At 45.7% G+C, this 20,912-nt stretch overlaps 1 protein-coding gene across 2 annotated transcripts; it reads right to left on the minus strand.

Moving 5' to 3' along the window:
• Positions 1 to 19,067, minus strand: Apod (apolipoprotein D). Of its 2 annotated transcripts, none has more exons than XM_034514688.2 (5): positions 18,928 to 19,067; positions 15,091 to 15,241; positions 8,056 to 8,177; positions 3,873 to 3,961; positions 1 to 447 (listed from the first exon to the last, which is right to left on the minus strand). In XM_034514688.2, exons 2-5 carry the CDS (start codon positions 15,211 to 15,213, stop codon positions 212 to 214), a joined length of 570 nt encoding a protein of 189 aa, XP_034370579.1. In that variant the 5' UTR covers positions 15,214 to 15,241; positions 18,928 to 19,067; the 3' UTR covers positions 1 to 211. The 2 variants fall into 2 exon arrangements, with proteins under 2 accessions (XP_034370579.1, XP_034370580.1); XM_034514689.2 differs by lacking the exon at positions 18,928 to 19,067 and adding an exon at positions 18,776 to 18,916.
• Between the last annotated feature and the right edge of the window lie 1,845 nt (positions 19,068 to 20,912).

A 20,912-nucleotide genomic window follows, 5' to 3' on the forward strand; every position in this document is an offset into this window, starting at 1 on the left:
TGATCAGCAAAATGTTTATTATTGGGCTAGCAGGTTAACAGTGTGGTTGGGTTTGGGCCAACTTTCGGTGAGTCCCCTCCCTCCATTGACTTCTATCGCCATACTTTCCCGCTAGGGCATTGCCGCAGTTGCTTGGTCCTTATGAGGAGTTGGGGTGGGGCAAGGGACCGCAAAGCGAGAACATAACCTGGAGTGGTTTTCCCCACCCCCTTTACAGGAAGTCCGGGCAGTTCGCTTGATCTGTTATTGTCATTTTGTCGATCTCGATGTTATTAGAAGTAAGGATATTTTTTAGGTAGCTTATTGTTTCTGGAGGGAGGTAAGGATTTCTTCCCAGGATCCAAACAAAATCCACGTGGAAGAGCCATAAGAAGGTAGTGCAGGAGTACACGAGGGCATAGTTCTCATAGTCGGTGGCCAGGATCCAGTAGGGTGCCGCTGGCATCACTGAGAACCAGAAGCAGCCTCATGAGAAAGAACCAGGACAAGGGAAGCCTGCTCTCCAGGGCTCTGAGGACCCAATCTCTAAATCGATGCTGAAACATGGGGGCTGTGAGAGACACTAAGCATCCCTTCCCCACCCTTCTCCTGCTTCAACTTCCAGGTGGCTGGCTTTTTTAAAAAATAGTATTTATTCGTGAGTGCCTGCTGGGCACAGGGGCACATGCCGTGGTACGTGGTACAATATTGTGGAGTTCTCTCCAGATTTAGGTGGGTTGGGTTCAAACTCACTAGCACCAATGTACACAGAAGAGCTGCTTAGGGAAGAGGGTGGAGAATGCACAGCGAGGGGCTGGAGTCCTCCATTCCTCAGCAGCCTGCCCGTGTGAAGAAGCAGAGGCTGATGTGTTTGAATGTTTCTTCCTGTGTGATCTCAGCAAGCTTTGGAGCTTTAAGAATGAGGTGTGGTAAACCAGATGGTGGTGGCTCACACCTTTAATCCCAGCACTCAGGAGGCAGAGGCAGGTAGATCTCTATAAATTCAAGGCCAGCCTGATCTACAGAGTGAGTTCCATGCCAGCCAAGGCTACACAGAGAAACCCTGTCTTGAGATAACAGCCCTCCAAAAAGATGTGGTTATGGCTTTGTAACCTTTTCTTTTTTTGTCTTTTTACCCTTTAAAAAATTTTTTTTTAACTTATGATATGTTTGCCTGCCAGAAGAGGGGTCAGATCCCATTATAGATGGTTATGAGCTACCAGGTGGGTGCTGGGAATTGACTCAGGACCTCAGGAAGAGCAGCCAGTGCTTTTAATCACTGAGCCATCTCTCCAACCTGAGAGGTTTAAGCTTTTTCTACCAAAGGCCTCATAAAGGTCTAGTAGCAGGCTTCTGCAAACTGAAGGGGCCCGATTTAAAGAGGTTCTTCAGAGGAAAGACTGAGGCTTTATCCTCTCCATCTGGATCTAAAAATTCTGTCTGTGAACTTACTTCCACAGCTAGAGTCCAGGCCAAAGGAAACTCAGCCCAGCCATCAAAGATGCATCAAGTGGGGGAAAGCTGTGTGCAGAACTCAGAAATATGAAAATATGGGCACATGTGCTCTCATGGGTGATGCCTCTTTAGATACCAGAGAGCTCACCCCTTCCACTCAAAAATATTAACAAGTCCTGTTAATATTGCCAGGTCTGCCTGAGAAGCTCTATGATAAAGGAGGATGGGGGCGGGTAGGTATCAAGGGTCCAGCCAATTACGTGAAAACCTGGGCTCAGAGGACCAGCCACCAAGGCTCTTCCTACCTTTGAGTCTCTTTTTATAAATATGAAGGTAGAGAGGTTGAGAAGAAGGAGGAAGGAAGCCTGGATGGACAGTTGGTGCTGACTTGCCATTTGAGACTTGGAGTTCTTATATGTGACACACACACACACACACACACACACACACACACACACACACTACACATGCATGCGCACACACATGAGTGAGGATATCCTCATGTGTCCACTGTCTGTGAAGTTAGTCACTCTGCATTTGAGTTTTGGAAAAATGTGTCTCCCACCTCTTCAGCAGCATCAAAGGGTCGTAGGTCCACTCAGACATAAACTTTCTGTCTTTCCCACACATTGTCTGTCTCTTGAGAATAAACTTACCCCATGTTTCCTCTTAGCACAGAGAACTTCCACATCTCTATTGGAAAGTGTCGCCATTGCTTCTGCTCATGCAAACTATGGTGCAAACTCCATCTGGGGGCCTCCTTAATTCCATCCTGTACCGGAGGTACCTTCCCATGCTCTAGACTTATGTGGGCTTCTCCCATGCCATTCTCTCTATTTGGAACATCCATCTTTCCCATAACCTCCCAAATATCCTGGATGGTCCCCTACAACCGCTTAACCTGTTTGTGCTGGTTAGTTTTTTGATAACTTGACACAAGTTAGAATCATCTTGGAAGGAGAGACTCTCATTTGAGGACCTGCCTGTATCAGATTGGCCCGTGGGGCATTTTCTTGATTAATGATGAATGGGGTGGGCTCAACCCACAGTGGGTGGTGTTACTCCTGTGCAGGTGGTCCCGAGTTATATCAAAAACATCAAGCTGAATGAGTTACAGGGAGCTAGCCAGTAATTGGTGTTCCTGCATGATCTTGACCTCAGTTCCTGCCCTGGCTTCCCTCAGTGATGGACTATAACCTACAAGTTGAACACCCCCACCATCCATAGCAATAGAAAGCAAATTAGGACACCCTGTATTCCCAATGGGCCTCTCGGTTCTCAACTTCCCCAGAAAACAGCTCCCACCTCTGGTCTCAGAACTCCTTCGGTAGCCTGTGCATATGCTATTTCACATGGTAAAGGTACAGCCTCAGTTGCCATGGAAACCCCAGAATCCAAGTGCTGATAGAAACTAAGGCTTATCACCTTCACTCCCATCCCCACGCCTTTCCCATCCATATCATGGAGAAAAATTCTCGCATGAGGGTTCAGAGAGTCAGGCTCCAATGAGCTCACCCTCTATCCATCTTACTCAGATGTCCTGCAATCCAACTTCCTTTATAAAAATGAGAGAAGCAAACACGCACAGAGCCCTGACACTGCACGGAGTGTGTCTAGTCTAGCTTCAGAATCCTGGGCAGTTGTTAGCCTCACCTGGAGGTATTCGCTCACAGTCGCATGTGCGGGAAGGACTGCTTTATCCTTTACAGCGGTCCTTTCTCGGTTTATAAGAACTTCCTCTCTGCCCTACTCTAGGGACTTGACCAGCTTGGGGTTGGGGCTGGGGGCGCTAGGGGGTGGGGCTAGGGGGTAAAAGCAGGGATATGTTGGCAGGAAGGAGAAGGATGGTGATTTCTCTTGCAGGGAGTGAGTGACTTTAGTGTCTACCCCATAGGTAGGGAGAGGGGCTCGTAAGCACTTCTAGCAAGAGAAAACCTCACAGGTCTGAGCTGAATTCTCCAATATATCTACAGGGCAAACAAAACTAACTACTTTCCTCCACAGCCTGCGTGCATTTGTAAGGTTGCCCAAAACTCAGAAGGCAGTGAGACAGCAACAGAGCCAGACCTTCACCCTGTCTCTTGCCTGTAAGCTTTTGCATAGGCCAATTGTTCTCTTAACGTCTTGTAATTTGGGGGCTTCTGTTTCCCAGAAGATGGGGCTTTTTGAGCCTTGTCTGCTGAAATGACAGTAAGTTTTCTGGTTCCTCCTCAGTGTTCACAGAGGCTGTCAACCTGTAAGGATACAACTGGCTCTGTCTCGCCCCACACTACATCCCTGTGCATCCCAGTGCCTAGCCCAGGGAAGAGCACACAGAAAATAATTGCACACAGAATTGAACCTGATGGCAGGACTCAGATGTGTTTGAACACAGGGATCCTGCTTTCCTTATGCATGTCTCCCATCCCCGAGACTTCCTGAGGGGCGTGGATACTTACGTGCAGAGAACTGGACTTGTAGCTTGGCTGGCTCTGAGATGTTGCTCTGTTTGGCTTCACCCGTAACTTGGTTCACTGTTCCGTCCGGGCTGTGGTGAGTGTAAAAAAGGAGAGAGAGAGAGAGAGAGAGAACAAGGAAAGGAAAGGAAAGGAAAGGAAAGGAAAGGAAAGGAAAAGAAAGAGGAAAGGAAAGGAGAGATATGGAAAAGGAAGAAACATACAACTAATTAAAAACTAAAGATCAATGAACGCTTTGTTCCCTAAAGGCTCTGGCAGCCAGCATGGTGGTGCCTGGTGTGGGTGGCCCCATACCCCCAAGGTTCAGCTCTTTACAGAGGAGAGGAAGACAAGGAAACAGAGGAAGAGGGAACTAGATCACTGGAAACAATGTGGAGCAGCAAGGGGTCTGGAGGCACTTCCCATCCCCCCCTGTGTCCCACCTAGGGATCTGAGTTCTAATCCCCCTCCAGTTTGGATAATGTCCAGGTGAGTGTGGGAGATTTTGAAGCAGAACAAGTTGGCACAGAGGCAATGAGGAGACCTGACCACTGATTCTGTCTGTTTCTAAGAGACAAATTGTGAAGAACCACGAATCTTATGACCGATCTCCCAACACTTAGCATTGGCAGAGCAGTTCTTTCATAGTGGTGTATTAAATGGTGGCCTACTGTAAGTATGCTGGGCTTGGAACTAAGAAAGTTCTCTGACCCTTCACAAGGATCTGGCTCATTTCAGGCCAACCAGAAAAGATCCCACTGTTAGATTTCAAGCCTGGGACAAAGGCTGAGGTGCCCACTTAATATATCAAAGAGGACCTGGCCTCCAGGTTCTCCCAGCATCCCTCAGCCACTACCTGTTCCAGAGTCCTCCTGGCAGGCATACCCTACCCCCTACCCTAAACTTCTCCAGCCCAGAGAAGAACCCTTTCCACAGCTGCCCTTCCTTATAGAGTACTGCCATTTTGATTACCCACCTCTCCTGAGCCTCCTGGCTGCTGCATCTGGTTCCCTTCTATCTCCTCTCCCTTCTCCCCTCACAGGGCTCAGGGTCATGTCCACAATGGACTCTCCCACATGTCTCTATGTCACTGCCTTTGGCTACTGTCTTCCTTTTATCTATGATAAACTTTCTCCTCCACCATACTTAGGAGCAGTTCTTTTTCTCTCTCTCTTTCTCTCTTTCTCTCTTTCTCTCTCTCTCTTTCTTTCTTTCTTTCTTTCTTTCTTTCTTTCTTCTCTCTCTCTTTCTCTCTCTCTCCTTCTTCTTTTCTTTCTTCCTTTTTTCATTCACCCACAAACACAGGACAGGGAAAGCCTCAGAGAAGAGGGCAGAGAAGGGAGGTGCCTAGACATCAGAATACTCTTCCGGAGGTGGCAAAGGAGCCATCTGTCTATCAGTCCTCAAGCAGGGCAACCATGAGACCTAAGTTTGTGTGAGGCAGTCAGTAGATTAGTGCTGTATGCTTGGCAGTGAGAGATGTTCTAAAATCTAGTTCCTTAGCAGCATGTAAAGTGGGTTACGGAAGGCGCTCTCATATTCTTGATTGCATTGTCTGTTTGTCCCCATGTAGGGCCAGGCACCATGCCCTGCTGTCTCCCTGGAACATGGTCTGTTTCCATCTGCAAATGGTAACTTAGCAACAAGCTACGCTCTTCTCCTCGACACCATCATTTGTGCCTTGTTCCAGAATAGTTATCAAAACAGTGGGCTCTGACCATAAATGCACAATGTGTCATGGTGAAATGCATGGGCATTTTCTTTTGAATATTATTTTATTATGTTTGTGTGTGTTTGTGTGTGTGTGTGTGTGTGTGTGTTTGTGTGTGTGTGTACTACTATCGTGTGTAGGTTGGAGGTGGTGGCAGGCCCGCCTATACACTGAGCCATCTCACCAGCTCCTACTGTGTTTTCAGGTAACAGGAGTTCAGCCATAAAAAGGTCATGTTTAATTAGATGCTTCCTAACTTACCAAACACTGTTGTAAGAGCCTTTACCTCACCTGATGCACAGACAGCCTCAGGGATGTTGGTTCTATTGCTACTGGCTACAGAACATTTTAGCTAACCTAACAACTCATTCTAATATCTGATTGAAACCAGGTGGCCAAGCACCAAAGCTTGATTTCTTCTCTCTTCCAGCTCTAGGCCAGATGGCTTGGGTCCTAAATTCTTGAGCACAGACTGAGAGAATTCCCTAGTTTCAGCTTCCTTGATGTGGACATCATGGATTTGGGATCTAATGGGACATAATATTTCATTGAAAACAGGTCATTACTGTTAGGCATTGGTGGCACATGCCTTTAGTCCCAGAACTCAGAAAGCAGAGGTAGGTGGATCTCAGTTCAAGGCCAGCCTGGTCTACAAAGGGAGTCCCAGTACAGCCAGGGCTACACGAAGAAATTCTGTCTAGAAAAACCAAAATAAAATAAAATAAAAATAGAGAAAAGAAGTCATTACAACTCTTTTGCCTGCTATGATCTGGATAAATGTTCCCCAAAGGCCATGGTAAAGATTTGGTCTCCAGGGTGGTGCTGTTATGATCCACAGGAGATGAGCCTGAGAGAGGTCTGTAGGTCACTGGGAATAAGCCTTCAAAGAGGATTATGGGAGCCTGTACTCTTCCTGTTTCTCTTTCCTCCCTCCTGGGATGCATTGTTTCTTCTGCTTCCCACCTTCACCAGAGACTCAAGGAATAAGTCCCCTTGATTCCAGATAGGAACTTCCTGAATGTAGGCCCACATGAATCTTTTCTCTGGATTCCATTGTGAGAAGAGACAGCTGAATAATACAAGGCCTGTAAAATTTCCTGGGAGATTCCTGACAAAGGCACTTCAATTCCTTCCATCAGCCCTTCCTGTAGTCCTTCCCTGGGGCTCCAAAAGAAGCAGATGCATGCTGGGAGTCAGCTTTGTGCTCTGGCCCACAGGGAAGCTGGTGGATGGAACGATGGCACCTCAGCGCCTCTGTGAACCTAGTAAACTGAGCACTGAGTGAAGTTATTTTCTTGGAATTGAATACCATCCTTAGATCTCGTAGAGAACAGAAAAAACAACTCTTCATCCCCAGCACCTTCTCACTTGTCTCTGCTCTCTTCACTTTCCCTCTCCTGGGTTCAAATCTAGACTTCATCCTGTATCAGTTATATGGCCCTTGAACAAGCTGCTTAACTTCTTTCTCTAAACCAACATTTTCTCACCCATGAGGTTTATAGTAGGATCTACTTTTGCTACATCGTGGGAGATTAAGTAAATATATTTTCAGAGAGGCATGAGTACAGGGGAGGTGAGTGCCTTGCATACAGGAAATACTTAGATGTGTTTGTTGGTGCTGCAATCTTCGTTAGTAGAGGCTGAGCAGGTAGGACCTCATCCTGAGTCTCTTCATGTCTGTTCTCCAGCGTGTACAGATGTGGATCAGTGTTCAGTGTACTTACTTACTGACAGAAATGAAAACTTCTAAAAGAGATCCTGTTGACATAAGCTAGGGAGGACATGTATCTGTTTGGGTACCTGATGCTTGCTTAGCAAAAACAAAAAGAAGGTGCCTGGGCTGGAGCTGCTGTCTCCATTGGTAGAGACTTGCTTAGCATGCAAAAGGCTCTGGGTTCAGCCACCAGTACAGAACAAACAAGGCTCGGTGGTGCACATTTGTAATCCCAGCACTGAGGAGGATCAGAAATTCCAGGACCCTGGCTATACAGTGCGTTGGAAGCCAGCCTGGGCTACACAATATCCCGTCTCAAAAGAAGAAAAGAGAGAAAACAAACAGAAGGGCAGGGGGTGGCCCCTAACAGGGAAGCTGGCTGGAAGTTGGACAAATTGCCATGGGACAGGGTAAGACAGCCCCCGGTTCACAGAAGTATTCGACAAAACCTGATGGCCTCTGTGAGTAGATGGACAGAAAGGGTCTCTCTCTCAGTTTAGAGGCCAGACAAGGTAGCCTAATGTCCTTCGCTACAAGAGTCTCCATCTTGGAATGAGAGCAGGCGCGCTGACTGGTACTCTCGACTCGCTATTGCCTCTCTCAGTGTCTGGTATTTAGTAGGTGCTCAAGAGTGGTTAAAGAAGGGAGCACACACATCAGGATCATCCTGCCTAACTTGAGTAACACATACCCTCTCCATGGCCCTGCCTGCCGGGAGTACAGAACCAGGTCATCCCAGGCAGGCATGCGCAGTCACTCACCTCAGCTCCTTGTTTAGCACTTTGATGTTTCCGTTCTCCATCAGCGAGTAGTTGGCTTGAATGCAGTTTCCTTTCTCAAAGCTCGCTGGGATCTTCTCAATTTCGTACCATCTTCCAAGATACTGCACAGACAACAACAAGCAGAGGCAAAACCCAAGGGCTCTCTGGGGACCTGCTGACTCGTCCCCATTGTTGCCTTAGAAGCAGAGCCCTTTCCAGGGGAAACCAGGCCAAATGGACTGCATCGTTCCCAGCCAACTGGGCAAGATACTGTTTCAAATGAGAATAAATGATTCGGATGTGCGGGCAATGATTGCATGCCACGTTCTATTCCTAAAGGGCTCTTTATTTGGGTATGTTCTCAGAGTTCTCTTTAGTCAGAACTCGTGTGAAATTCTAGCCTGTGTGAAAGGAAAGGATTGTCTGGTTGATGGAAAATGCCTATTACCTCCAACAGCTGATGATTCTACAGGGCATCTTGAATTTTGTGTAACTCAGATCCGCTGACTGTGGGGCACTTCTGTTTGGAGTTGGTTACTGTACCAGTTTATAACCTCTGCAGAGGGCAGTTTGGTAATATTGAGCAAAACAAAAAATACACGTTGTTTTAGCCCAGCAATTTGACTTCTGGGAATGTCATCCTGTTGTAAAGAAATGATGTGTGCAAGTATAAAGTTATTTGTTGCAGGTCCGTCTAAAACAATGGAAGGCAGGAAACAGTCTAGAAAGGGGCTGGAGAAATAAATGCTCGTGTATCACTCTGATGGCATGTTATACAGCTCCTTTTTAAAAAGTTATATGCGATTATCTTAAGGTCATCTATAGAATAAAGGTCATTAATAGTGTCGGGGTTGAACTGGGGAGGAGGGCTATCTCTGTGTTGGACTCTGTTGCCTGCCTTTGGATCCCTTTCCTCATAGATGAGCCTCAGTGGGAGAGCATGTGCTTAGTCCAGACTCGTATGTGTCAGGGTGGGTTGTTGTTGATGGTGGTGGTGGTGGGTGCTTCCCTTCTCTAAGGAGATGGGGAGGGGGAATAGGAGAAAAAAGGTGGGACTGGGCAGAGAGGAGAGAGAGGGGCTGTGATTGGAATGTAAAGGAAATAACAAATAAAAAATAAATAAATGAATATTTTTTTTAAAAGAATAAAGAGCAAAGAGCCAGGTTTGAAGTGAGGTATTTGCTTAAGCTGCCTTTGGCGTAACAACAAGGAAAAGTTGATTGTGTGGGGTTTCTACTGCTGCTGTGATGGGCTTTGCACTTTAACCAGCATAGATTTATTAATTTATGGTTTTCTAAGGCAGACTCTGACCCTAACATCACCAAGCTAAAACTGAAATTCGGAATTCCTCCCCTTACAGAGGCTCTGAGGGAGAGTGGGTGTCTCTGTTTCCCTGTGTGACATATGCCACCTGCTTTCTGCACTTAAGCTCTCCGTGTTCAAGGTCATCCAAGGCCGAGCAGACCCTTGACAGCACCTCCACGGCACCTCTCTGATTCTCATGTCTTCATCAAACCGCTCTCTCTGACCACAGCTAGGAAAGATTTTCTACTTCTAACAATTTTTTTATGTGGTTAAATTGGGTATGCCTGGAAAACCAGGTTAACCCAACCATCTCAGGCCACCTCTATAGAATCCCTTTATTCTTTGGAAGGTAGTATGTTCACAGGTGAGAAAACAGGCCATGGACATCTGGAAGCTTTTATTTTGGCTACCACAGTTTTAGACATATTTGTTTATATATGTATACATTGTCTAAAAAACATATACAATATGTTGTTTTTACTGGCTGCTCCTGGGATAGGAAACTGAGGAGACTAAAGGAAACTTCATTGAATGCTCTGTTGGACCTTTGGGGTTTATCCTCCCCACCCCCACTCTCTGTGGTGCTAGGGATGGAATAAAGACTACACGAGGCAGATATGGTATCGCTGAGTTACCCTATCACTGAGCTAAGCTATCACTGAGTTATGTGCACCGTCAGCATTTTAAGCTACTTGATTGTATCTGCCTAGTCAAAATATCAATTATAGTTGTTTTACAAATTTGAAAATCTGTCACCCAAGTAAAGCATGCATTTACCTCCAAACCCTCAGAAGCATCCTGAAAACCAAGTAACAGTACTGTTTCTGTCACATGACTGCTCAAGCACACGCCCACATCTTTGACTATCCTTTCCTCATCCTTTCAGTAAGCTTCAACAGTCGCTTAAAAACACTGAAATTTAGCAAAGATCTCTAATCCCAGAACCTGGGATGGCACAAAGCAGAAAAATCAGGGACTCAAGGTCAGCATTAGATACATAGAGAGTTCGAGGTCAACCTGGGCTACAGGGAGAGCCTGCCTCAGAAGAAAACAAAACACAAAAACCTAACAATAAACAATAAGAGCAACAAAATCAAATATGACCTTCCTTGAAAGTACCAAAGAAAGAGGCTAGAAGGTTTCATAGGCACGCACAGAAATAGTTTCACCTTATAATATGTTTAAAAGTGTTCCTAAAGCCAGGGACCTTAATGATCCACAGTTAGGAGCAAGTATGACTTTCCAGAAACGAGGAAACTCAGAGGCGAGAGCTTGGCCTGCTCTGTTTCTTCACGATCCCATGTTGCTCTGTAAATCTTTCTCAGTGAAGTTTCTAATAAAGACAACTCAATGTCTAAAGAAGAAAACTGGAAAAGAGGCAAAGTCACTCTTATTTGCAGATGATATTATATTCCTCCATACAGAAAGTCCTAAGGAAGTGCTTTTGAGTGGCTTTCAGCTGATTCTCTTGCCTTCACTTGCCCTTATCTAATGGTAGATGTGTGTCTGGCCAGGCTTAGTTTATTTGGTAACAGGGATCAAACTTGGTTTTGTGCACTGTATGCAAGCATTCTACCAACTGAACTATAACTTCAGCCTTCCTAAGGTATCTTACACACACACACACACACACACACACACACACACACACTCACACACACTCACACACACACACGAGACTGAAGTAATGTTATGCAAATTTAAAAGATGCAAGATCAATATGCAAAAGTATTTCTATACATGTGAGGGAAAAATCTGCCAATGAAATTTAAAACTTTCGATTAATAATAACATAAAAGGAATAAAAATATCTAGTAATAAATTTGACTAAAGACATACATGTAGGAACTTATATTTTGAAAACTACAAAATATTGGTAAGACAAGAAGGTAGACAGAAAGTAAATAGTTTCTGCTTACAGACAAGAAGGGTCAAGGTGGTGATGTTCTTTAATTTTTTTCTTTATATTCTACTCAGAAATGGACAAACTGATCATAAAATTCATAGGAAAACACAAGGGACACGTAATGGCTAGAAGAATAAAGCTGGAGGACTCCTACATTTTGATTCAAAACTGTGGTAATTTTAAAACACTTGACCCAGGGAGTGGTACTATTAGGAGGTGTGGCCTTGGAGTGGGTGTGGCCTTATTGGAGGAAGTGTGTCACTGTGGGGGTGGGCTTTGAGACCCCTCCTCCTAGCTGCCTGGAAGACAGTAGTCTTCTGGGTGCCTTCGGAACAAGATATTAAACTCTCAGATCCTACAGTACCATGCCTGCCTGGATGCTGCCATGCTTCCCACCATGATGATAATGGACTGAACCTCAGAACCTGTAAGCCAGCCCCAATTCGATGTTGTCCTTTATAAGAGTTGCCTTGGTCATAGCATCTCTTTACAGAAATGGAAACCCTAACTAAGATAAAAACTTGGGATAAATGTGTAGTGATCAAAACTGAAGTTATGCATAGACATATAAATAGAATAGAATTGAGATTTTGAAAATTAAACCTCATATACATGGTCAATTAATTTTCACTATGGATATCAAGACTATCATCAGACAATTGGTCTTTTAAACAATTGGTGCTGAGACAACTGGAAAGTCACATTTAAATGAAGTCGGATCCTTTTAGGACACAATTTTTAACTTAAAATGAATCAAAAGCTTAAGTGCAAGAGCTTACCCTAGAAAAGCCTGAGAAGAACACATAGGTATAAATCAGTGTCGTCTTGGATTAGGCTCTGCATCTCTAGGTATGAGACTGAGCGTTACCTTCTGTGCTAATGAGATACTTACTCAACAGGTACTTAGGTTTGTATGCCTGACACCAGAAGAACAAGAAGCATCAGAAAACATGGACAAACTAGATTTGTATTCCATAGACAAATTCATATTGACAGAAAGTAAAATATTGGATTAGAGTTCAGGTCATCACTAGCTGTAGAGCTGCCAAGTTCTGACATCTAATAGCTGTCTCTTTCTGCTGCCACCTTTGCCTGATTCCAGGAAGAAGAAGCATTTATGGGAACTAATTATATTGTAGGTGACAAGAAAATACCCCTGGGAGACTAAAGGCTTTTTCTAGGTCCTGTCTTGAGTTCTCTGTATTGATAGGAAGCCTGGTTTTGAACCCTACGTGCATGTCCTAGCTGTGTCACATGAGGGACACCCAGCTTCTGTCTCTGTGGGACAGCAATAGTGAACCACAGTAGTGAATCAGGTATAGTTAACACCCCTACTCACACTCCTGACCTCCCCATAGCTGTGGGAGTGTTCCGATTTGAATGTAAAGCTCCCCACACTTGATCCTGATATGACCAGAATTCAGAGATGGGACTTTAAGGAAGTGACTGGATTCTAAGGGCTCTGACCTAATCAATAGATTAATCCCTGGATGGATTCACAGTGTGATGTATTGGGAGATGGTAAAAGTAGGCGGGTCTAGTTAGGGAAAGCAGGCCAGTGAAAACACGCCTGGGAGAGCTGTAACTTGGACACGATCTCTTTTCTCCCTCTCCACTCACTGGCTATCTTAAGCTAAGCTGCCTCCTGTGCCACATCCTAAGATGTCCTGCCTCTCTGTGAACCATATGAACCCTAGACTGAAGGCACCGAAACCAGGAGCTGGAATAGATCTCCCCTCTTTCAAGTTGTCTCTTTGCAGGCGTTTGTCACAGCGATGAAAAGTCTGAGCAACGCAGGTGGAGAGACTGTTAGTGGGCTTGCGCCTGCTTCTTGAAATAATGAAATGTTCTAAAACGGATTTAATGATGGTTTCGTAACAGTGAATACATTAAAATTCTTGAAATAAAAAAAAAATCTCTTTGAACAAGCCAGTAATATGATATATAAACTAATCTTAACAATTTTTTTTTTAAACTTCTGTTTTAGGGCTGGAGAGACGGCTCTGCAGTTAAGAGTGCTTGCTGCTCTTGAAGAGGACTGGAGTTGGAGTCCTGGAATACACATTGGACAGCTCACAGCCACCTGTAACTGCAGCTCTGGGAAACCCAACACTTCCTCCTCACCCCCACACCCCGCACCTATGCACATGTGCACACAGATACAGACAGATGCACATTAAAGACATTCTCGTTCAGTTCCCAAAGGACTTCTTTAAGTGAAGATACCAGTTGTAATTTCCAAGATATTTTGGAATTTTTACTCCAAAACTAAAATCTAAATCGAATTCCCAATATCATGACGGTTTTGTTTGTTTGTTTAGTTGGTTGATTTTGTTTGTTTTTGGTTTTCCATGATTACTCAACTAAAGGGAATCCTTAAAACATTAATAAAGAATGTCAGAGCAGGCCTTAGTGTGTGGCTTCTCCCTCCTCACCTCAGGCACTGCCTACTCCCTTTTCCATCTCTCTGTAAGAGTTCCTAAGCTCTCTCCTTCCCTGCTTTGCCTAACCCACTCTCCAACATCCTCAACACGCACTCTAAAGTCCCAGTGACTGATAATTTCAGTGTTTTTCAAACCAATTGTGCTGCTTCATAAAAGCAATTAGAACCTTTAGAGGAGAAGGGGCCTTAGGATTAGAGTCCAGGCCATCCCTATCCGTAGAGCTGCCAAGTTCTGACATCTAATAGCTGTCCCTTTTCTGCTGCCACCTTTGCCTGATTCCAGGAAGAAGAAGCATTTATGGGAAGCTAGTTATATTGTAGGTAACAAGAAAGCACCCCTGGGAGACTTCTGGCTTTTTCTAGGTCTTGCCTTGGGTTCTCAGTATTGATACTCTGGTTTTGAACCCTATGTGCATGTTCTAGCTGTGTCATCTGAGAGACACTCAGCTTCTGTCTCTGTGGGACAATAGTGGAATCAGCCATAGTTAATGCTTCTACCCACATCCCGCCTCACACTCACCTCCCCATAGCTATGGGAGACCATTTCCATACACTGACAGCACGTACTTACCACCTGTTCTCTCCCCTGCCAGGGCCATGGGAGCTCTCATGGCCTGTTGGCATCCATCTATGGGACAAGCTGAGGTACCCAAGATTTCCCTTATCCCCTTTCTAGCCTCAGAGACTGCTTCAGGGAAAACCTAAAATAAGATAAATGCTTTCTCTGTTGGCAGCAAAGGTCCTTGAACTTACAAATAGCACTAGGGTAGCTGGGGAATTTTAAACACCCAGGGTTGTCTTTTCAAGGGAAAAGATGTATAATCTCTTTTCCACCCAGAAGGCTGGGAATGGAGGTGGCTGGTTGCCCAGGTAACCCTGTGTGTGCTGCCTGTAGAGCCAAGCTATACCTCACTTCTCTAAGTTCTCACAACCAGGACTGGAGATAATTAATATTCTAGATGACCATTATGCTATCTGTATGACCAAGACCACACCAGATCCTCCCCCAGGCCCTTATGATAACACATGTAGCCTAGCTATAGTATCCACCTTCATGGAAGAAGTGGCATGTGCTTTGAGAGAGTTTCAATGTCAGTATGCCTCCGTGTGCACAGGGTATTGTGTTACACCAGATAAACTTCCCCCAAATTATACTGTATTTAAATACACTTAAAATAAACTGCCCAGTGCCAGACAAGCTACTGAGTGGTGCTGAACTAGGTTTCAGTCTCGACATTGCAACTGTTCCTGGGCTGTCCCTGATGTCTGCAGAGACCCCTGCACTTCCCCAAGTAGGAAGAGATTTGCTTTGGAGATTAAAGAAGAATAAAGTGAACCTCTCAGCATGCTCAAAACAAACAGGAAGTTTGAGTTACCACACCTTATTCACGTCAAAATTCTCTTGCACTGGAGGAGATGGGCATTTCCCAAGATGGAAACTTTGTCCTTTGGCCGTGGTGAAGAGACCAGCCAGCGTGGCCAGAAGCAACAGCATGGTCACCATCTTGGGGTTGGGTGGCCGCAGGAGACGCCTGGAGAGAAACAATGCAGAAACAATGGAGGTGCCTGGGTCTCCGGATGACGGATGACACTCAGTGACAGATGACAACAGTGATGGAGAACCCCTGTGGACTAGGTCTTTCAGTCGGTGTTCTCCTCAGCACTAAGGAGCTACATCCTGCGGCTGCTGCCAGCCTGGCTGTCCAGCGGCAGTAAGGCCTTGGTACCTCCTTAGAGCATCTCCTGTTGGATTTGCTTCCTTCATGGATCCACCCCACCCCCACCCCACTGTATATTTCTCCAAGGTGGGAACCCTGTCTGATTCTCCTCAGAATCATCCCTTGGAAATGCCAGGCTCAGTAGGGACTTGTTTCTGGAATAAAAATAGTATGCATGCAGGGAATAGGCAAAGAGGGGTACTGAAAAGTTCAAAGATTTTTGAATAAAAAAAAAAATGGAGCTCAAATCCAAATCATGAACATTAAGTGACCTGTAAGATCCACCAGGAAATGCTCCCCAGAGCCTCACATTTTATCCTGGCCAATGTCTTGCTGGGCTGTCCTACCTACCCTAGTTTGGTCCGGGAACCTTAACAAAGAGCAGTATATGGTGAGGGGGGTCGGGATTTACCCAAGCTTTACTCAGATGGAGTTCCAATTCTGGCTCTGTCACCTACTAAGTGTAACCGTGCAAAGTAGGTCGTCGCTTCTTGGCCTATAAAGTAGGACTAAGAGCCATGTCTATCTCATGAGTCTTTGTGAAAATGAGTCAGGATAAAATAAAGCCAGGGTGACGGTGAAGGAGGCTACGAGGGAGGCTAAGGTGAGATCACACTGGAGACCACCAACTCAAGACCAGCTCCAATGACATAAGAAGATCCTCCACCCCCAAAAGAGAGAGAGAGAGAGAGAGAGAGAGAGAGAGAGAGAGAGAGAGAGAGAGAGAGAGAATAGGAATACTCAGAGTAGCAACTAACACCAAGCTCAGTAAATATTAGACTTTTATTTATTTAACATTTTTTTTTTTTTTTTTTTTTTTTTGGTTTTTCGAGACAGGGTTTCTCTGTGTAGCCCTGGCTGTCCTGGAACTCACTCTGTAGACCAGGCTGGCCTCGAACTCAGAAATCTGCCTGCCTCTGCCTCCCAAGTGCTGGGATTAAAGGCGTGCGCCACCACCCCCCGGCTTTATTTAACTTTTTGAAGTAGCATCTCACCATTAGTCCTGGATAGACAACATGCTTTGACGACTAGAGTGGTCTTGAACTCACAGAGATCTTCCTGTCTCTGCTTCCCATGTGCTAAGATTAAAACACAGGCTACCTTGCTCAGCTAAATATTAGCGTTGCTATTGTGGAAAGCAGAACCAGGGCTGTATTTCCCAAATGTTTTCCCCATTTGCTGAGGGTGTTTTTCATAGAGGATAGAGGATGTGCATTTAACCAGAGAAGAGCTGTCAGCTGATGTGTATGGGTCCAAGATTATTTCCATACAGATGTCCTCTGGTGGCCACAACTCTGCGGAGGGGAGTGGCTAAGGAGTGAGCTGGTGGTCAGTTCAGGCTATGGACGGAGACTTTGGGCTCCTCTCTGCCTCTCTCCCTGACTCGCCTTCCCTCTGTTCCCTTTTTGTGACACTCCTTGCCTCTCACTGCACATGAGCTATTCCCAGCTCACTGCCTTTCTCCCTGTGATGACTGAGTCAATGCAAGCAAAATGTTCTCAGATCTGAGCATTTAAAAGGATGTGTCATAACAGGAACAATTATAACCACTTTATTATGAGTCTCTGAACCTCCAAATAACTTTAATAATCAATAGCCTTTTCTTCTGAAGGTTTTGTTGCCTGGTTTTCAAAAAGAACAGTTATGTAAGGAGTGAGAGCTGCCAGCTGGGGCGGGCTGGGGGTGGGGTGGGGAGGGCAAGCTGGAGGGGGTGGCTGCTGAAGTTCTCCGGAGCAAATCTGTGGTGGGACCACCATCTCCAATCCTGGAGGCCTCCTTCCTCCTGTCATCATATAAACAACACCCGTCTTTTGACATTTCAGAGGGTGGAGTGTTTGTAGAAGCCCAGCCTAAACTCATAAAAACTTCATACCCATTTTCAAGAGCTCTACCCAACAGGCCAATGGTCTTTCCCACACACTGAGCTTTAAAGTGTGGTACAGAGTATGTATACTCTATTGTCATTTCAGAAATGGACAGGACCTTAGAGGTCATCTGTTCAGCTCCCCTCACCCCCAGCCAAGCTCCTGCCATGTGTGCAGATGGGGAACCTGACTGGAAGGGAACAGGACTATCACAGGGTCAGCTCTCCACCCACAGCCTCTCTGCCACGTTCCTGCCTGTGTCCATCTTTGTGCCTATGATACCCGATGAGCTCTGTCTCACCATGCACCAGCGATAACAAGTCAGCCCATGTCTAACTCTGACAAATGTCTCATTACAAGATGTTCTCTTGTGGGCTGAAACATACCCTTGGGTTCTGTGGGAGGGTTCAGAACAAGGCTAACTCCCCTCAACTGCGTGGCTTGCAGAGACACTGTCTGGTTGTTTGAATTTTCTTCCTATAGCTAAAAGTCCTTGAGAGGGGAGAGGCTGATAACATCACGTTCTCCATGCTCCGTCCACTTGGATTCATTTAACACTGACAGAACATGCTATTGATGTGCGTGTATAACTCGGGAAAAGATACGTGTTTTACATTATTTCCTATCTTCTAATATCACAGGAAGATCATCGAGGTGAATTTACTTTTCAAAATAAGCTTAGCTATAATTTTAACTGACTACCAAATAACTGAAAGGTAATTTTTCCAAGACTGGTACATCCTGGATCAGGCAGTACCTGGATTGCAGGCACACTGAGGGTCAAGCACACTAAGCTTCTCCTTGGAAAGAACTGGTCTGGGTACCCACTGTGTGCTCTGCATTGAAGCTGTCATCCGGAAGCCACCTGTGCTGAAATTGACCCTATTCTCTGTTAAGGTCAATTTGCTCAATGTTAGCTCAGGTCTCCAAGAGCACGCTTGTCACTTTAGCCACAGTCCCTAACCTCAAGAAGCTGTCCAACTTTAAGTATATGCCACATGGCAAAATAAAATGTTTGCACGGGTGAATAGATCTTAAAAGCAAACAAACACATGTAGCCTTTGAATGAACAGGAACCATTTCTTTTCAATTTCTATTTTTTCCCCTACAAAGTCCTCTGTCCTCAAGTTTGCTATCCAGTTCAGGCTATCCTACAGCGTGTGATCTCTGCTTCTCCAGAGCTAGGGCCAAAGGATTATACCACTGTGCTCAGCAGACTGCATATGCTAAACAAAACTGTTTTGTGTCTGGCTGTTCAGTACTCTGATCCCGATCACACAAATAATTCCAGTTCTTGGTTGATCTTACTGTCAGGCGCAGTTGAGTCACACTAGAAAACGCATCTGGTGCTGTCTTGCCACGCAGGCAATGTCCCCTTTTTGATGGGGGGGGGGGAAGTGGTGCAGAAGCAGCCACCAGGGCAAATACAGGGTTAGCTACCCCTCCACCTTGTCACCTGAAAACAGGTGCCAATAGCACTTACCTTGGAAGTCTGAGGAAAATGAGATGTAGCCTGTAAAAGCCCTCAGTCGGTGCTCACTAAAGTTTATAACTGAAAGGAGGGCAGTGAAAATCAGGGCGGTCTCTGCTTTAACCATCGCTTATCCTAAGTGCAAGCTCAAACTACAGACATACCTCTCTTGGATCAGATGAAGGCAGTTTCCACACAGAATCCTCCAAGTGGGGTGCCTGGCTTCTCCCAAGTCCTTTATAGGCTCTCATCAGCCATTGCCCTTTGAAAGTCAGGCATGCCACACCCCCCATGGCTCAGGGAGACTGGCCTCAAAGCTGAGCTCTGTATGAGGCACAAAGATGGGATGCTGTTCTGTCCCCTCCCTTAATTTCCTTCACAGCTGCTCCCTGAGGAAGAAACAATGAGATATTGTTTGTGTGAGTGTGTGTGTGTGTGAGAGAGAGAGAGAGAGAACGTTGCATTTTCGTTCAAAACATCATTTTTTTTTTTTTGCTTTGTGAATTTTCTACTTAATTTTTTTTTCCTCTCAGAATGTGCTCTTAAGTTCCAGCAAGACGACCTGCACTGTGTTTCCAAACATCTGGTATTTATTTTTTTCATTTCTGTGTAAATGAAAAATCAACAGTCTCATTTCCCGAAGCAGAGCATGAGCACTGTGCCCCATGTGGTCCTGGCCAGGAATGTGGGAATCAGAATTATGAGATCCAGGGTAGGTCCCTACTTCAGTGAGCTTCAGTTTCCCCATTGTGAAGTAAAGACAGACATGATCTTCACTAGAAAGGGGCATGTAAGGGATATGGAAGTTCTATACCAGGTGGGGTTAAAGTTGAGAGCATCCAAGCATCTTCTGCAGCTCCTCTCTCTGCACCCTTCCCAACATCCCCACCTCCCTTGCACTGCTTGGAGTTGGAAAGTGGGGTGTACATTTACAATGGGGACTTTTGGCTCAGTCACATTAGGGCATACCACAGGTACCCCCAGATGACTACAGACTTGGAAACCTGATGAATAAATAGCAGTAGTTTCTAATCGTTCCCCTGCAGTGTGGGCTGCCAAATGAATGAAGAGGCCGAGCATTCCGGCTTAAATTATACAGCTTAGCTGCTAAATTAAATTCGTCCTCAGAGCTTCAGTCTTAAAGATGCCTGCATCAGAGCTATAGAGGCAGCCTCAGACCAGCCTCTGCTTTTAATGTGCAGAGCTGAGAGGGTGGCAGCATGCTCCGGAAGGACCTTCCTTTTTAGCATATCTATAATTTTATAATAATTTTCAGCCGAATGGTGCTAGGGGTAAATCTTACTGTAGATGTTGAGGGTGAACAGTAGAAGAAGGAAGAGCTCAGAGGACTGGACAAATCCACAGGGCCCTACACACTGTTCAGACCACCTAAGACCTCAGAGATGAGGCACTTAGTGGCTTCTGTGTTGATACAGCCTGGTGGGACTTGTGTGATCTCTGTTGCTGACGGGTCATTACTATACACATCCGGGGACTGAACCTGTGACGTTAAGGAGTGGTACTCAGGAGGCCTCTTGCCTTTAGTGTCTGAGAAGGGCACAGGACTGTAAGCCAAGGCAAGAAGTCTACCTTGCCTCAGGCCTTGACCATGCTCCCTTCCTGTACCTGGTTCCAGGTATACTCTCCTTCCATGTTAGCATCCTGTGGCTAGATCATGGTTCTTACTACAGGAAGGGAAGACAGAACCAAGCAAGGCAGATATGAGAAAGGGAGGGAGAGAAGGGTCCTACTAGTTTGGGGACCATTAAACCCCTTGGGTCCCACACAGCTCAGCTGACACCAGTCAGTCCCAGGAGACCCCTGGCTGCTCCCTGACTCCCACACTAACAGCTTCCACCAGGCCCCTGGGCCTCCTGGGGAGCAGCAGGACTCACAGATTGCCACTTCTTCTCACTGTGTGTCCTTACCACAGGGAAGGAGAGACAGAGAGCCAGTGTGTGCAGTGAGGGAGGAGGGCAGGAGCCTCAGGACACAGTGGGACCACATCCTGGATGCAGGACATCAGGGGCCATCTTTAGATGAGGCTGTTCATCCTGAATCAGGAAGTGATGAACAGAGGTTCTCTTCTGTGCTCTGATGGGAACAATATGAGCCGTGCTGCCCAACATGTGGTTATGAAATTCAACGA

Source organism: Arvicanthis niloticus, chromosome 12, assembly GCF_011762505.2.
Source record: "Arvicanthis niloticus isolate mArvNil1 chromosome 12, mArvNil1.pat.X, whole genome shotgun sequence".
NCBI classification, from domain to species: Eukaryota; Metazoa; Chordata; class Mammalia; order Rodentia; family Muridae; genus Arvicanthis; species Arvicanthis niloticus.

Excerpts from the sequence above, each read along its gene's own strand:
- Apod (XM_034514688.2), bottom strand. The coding sequence starts at position 15,213 with ATGGTGACCATGCTGTTGCTTCTGGCCACGCTGGCTGGTCTCTTCACC. Across the intron at positions 8,178-15,090 it reads AGAATTTTGACGTGAATAAG|TATCTTGGAAGATGGTACGA; the intron begins GTGTGGTAACTC and ends TTGTCTGTGCAG. Across the intron at positions 448-3,872 it reads ACAAGTCCAGTTCTCTGCAC|TGATGCCAGCGGCACCCTAC; the intron begins GTAAGTATCCAC and ends TCTGGTTCTCAG.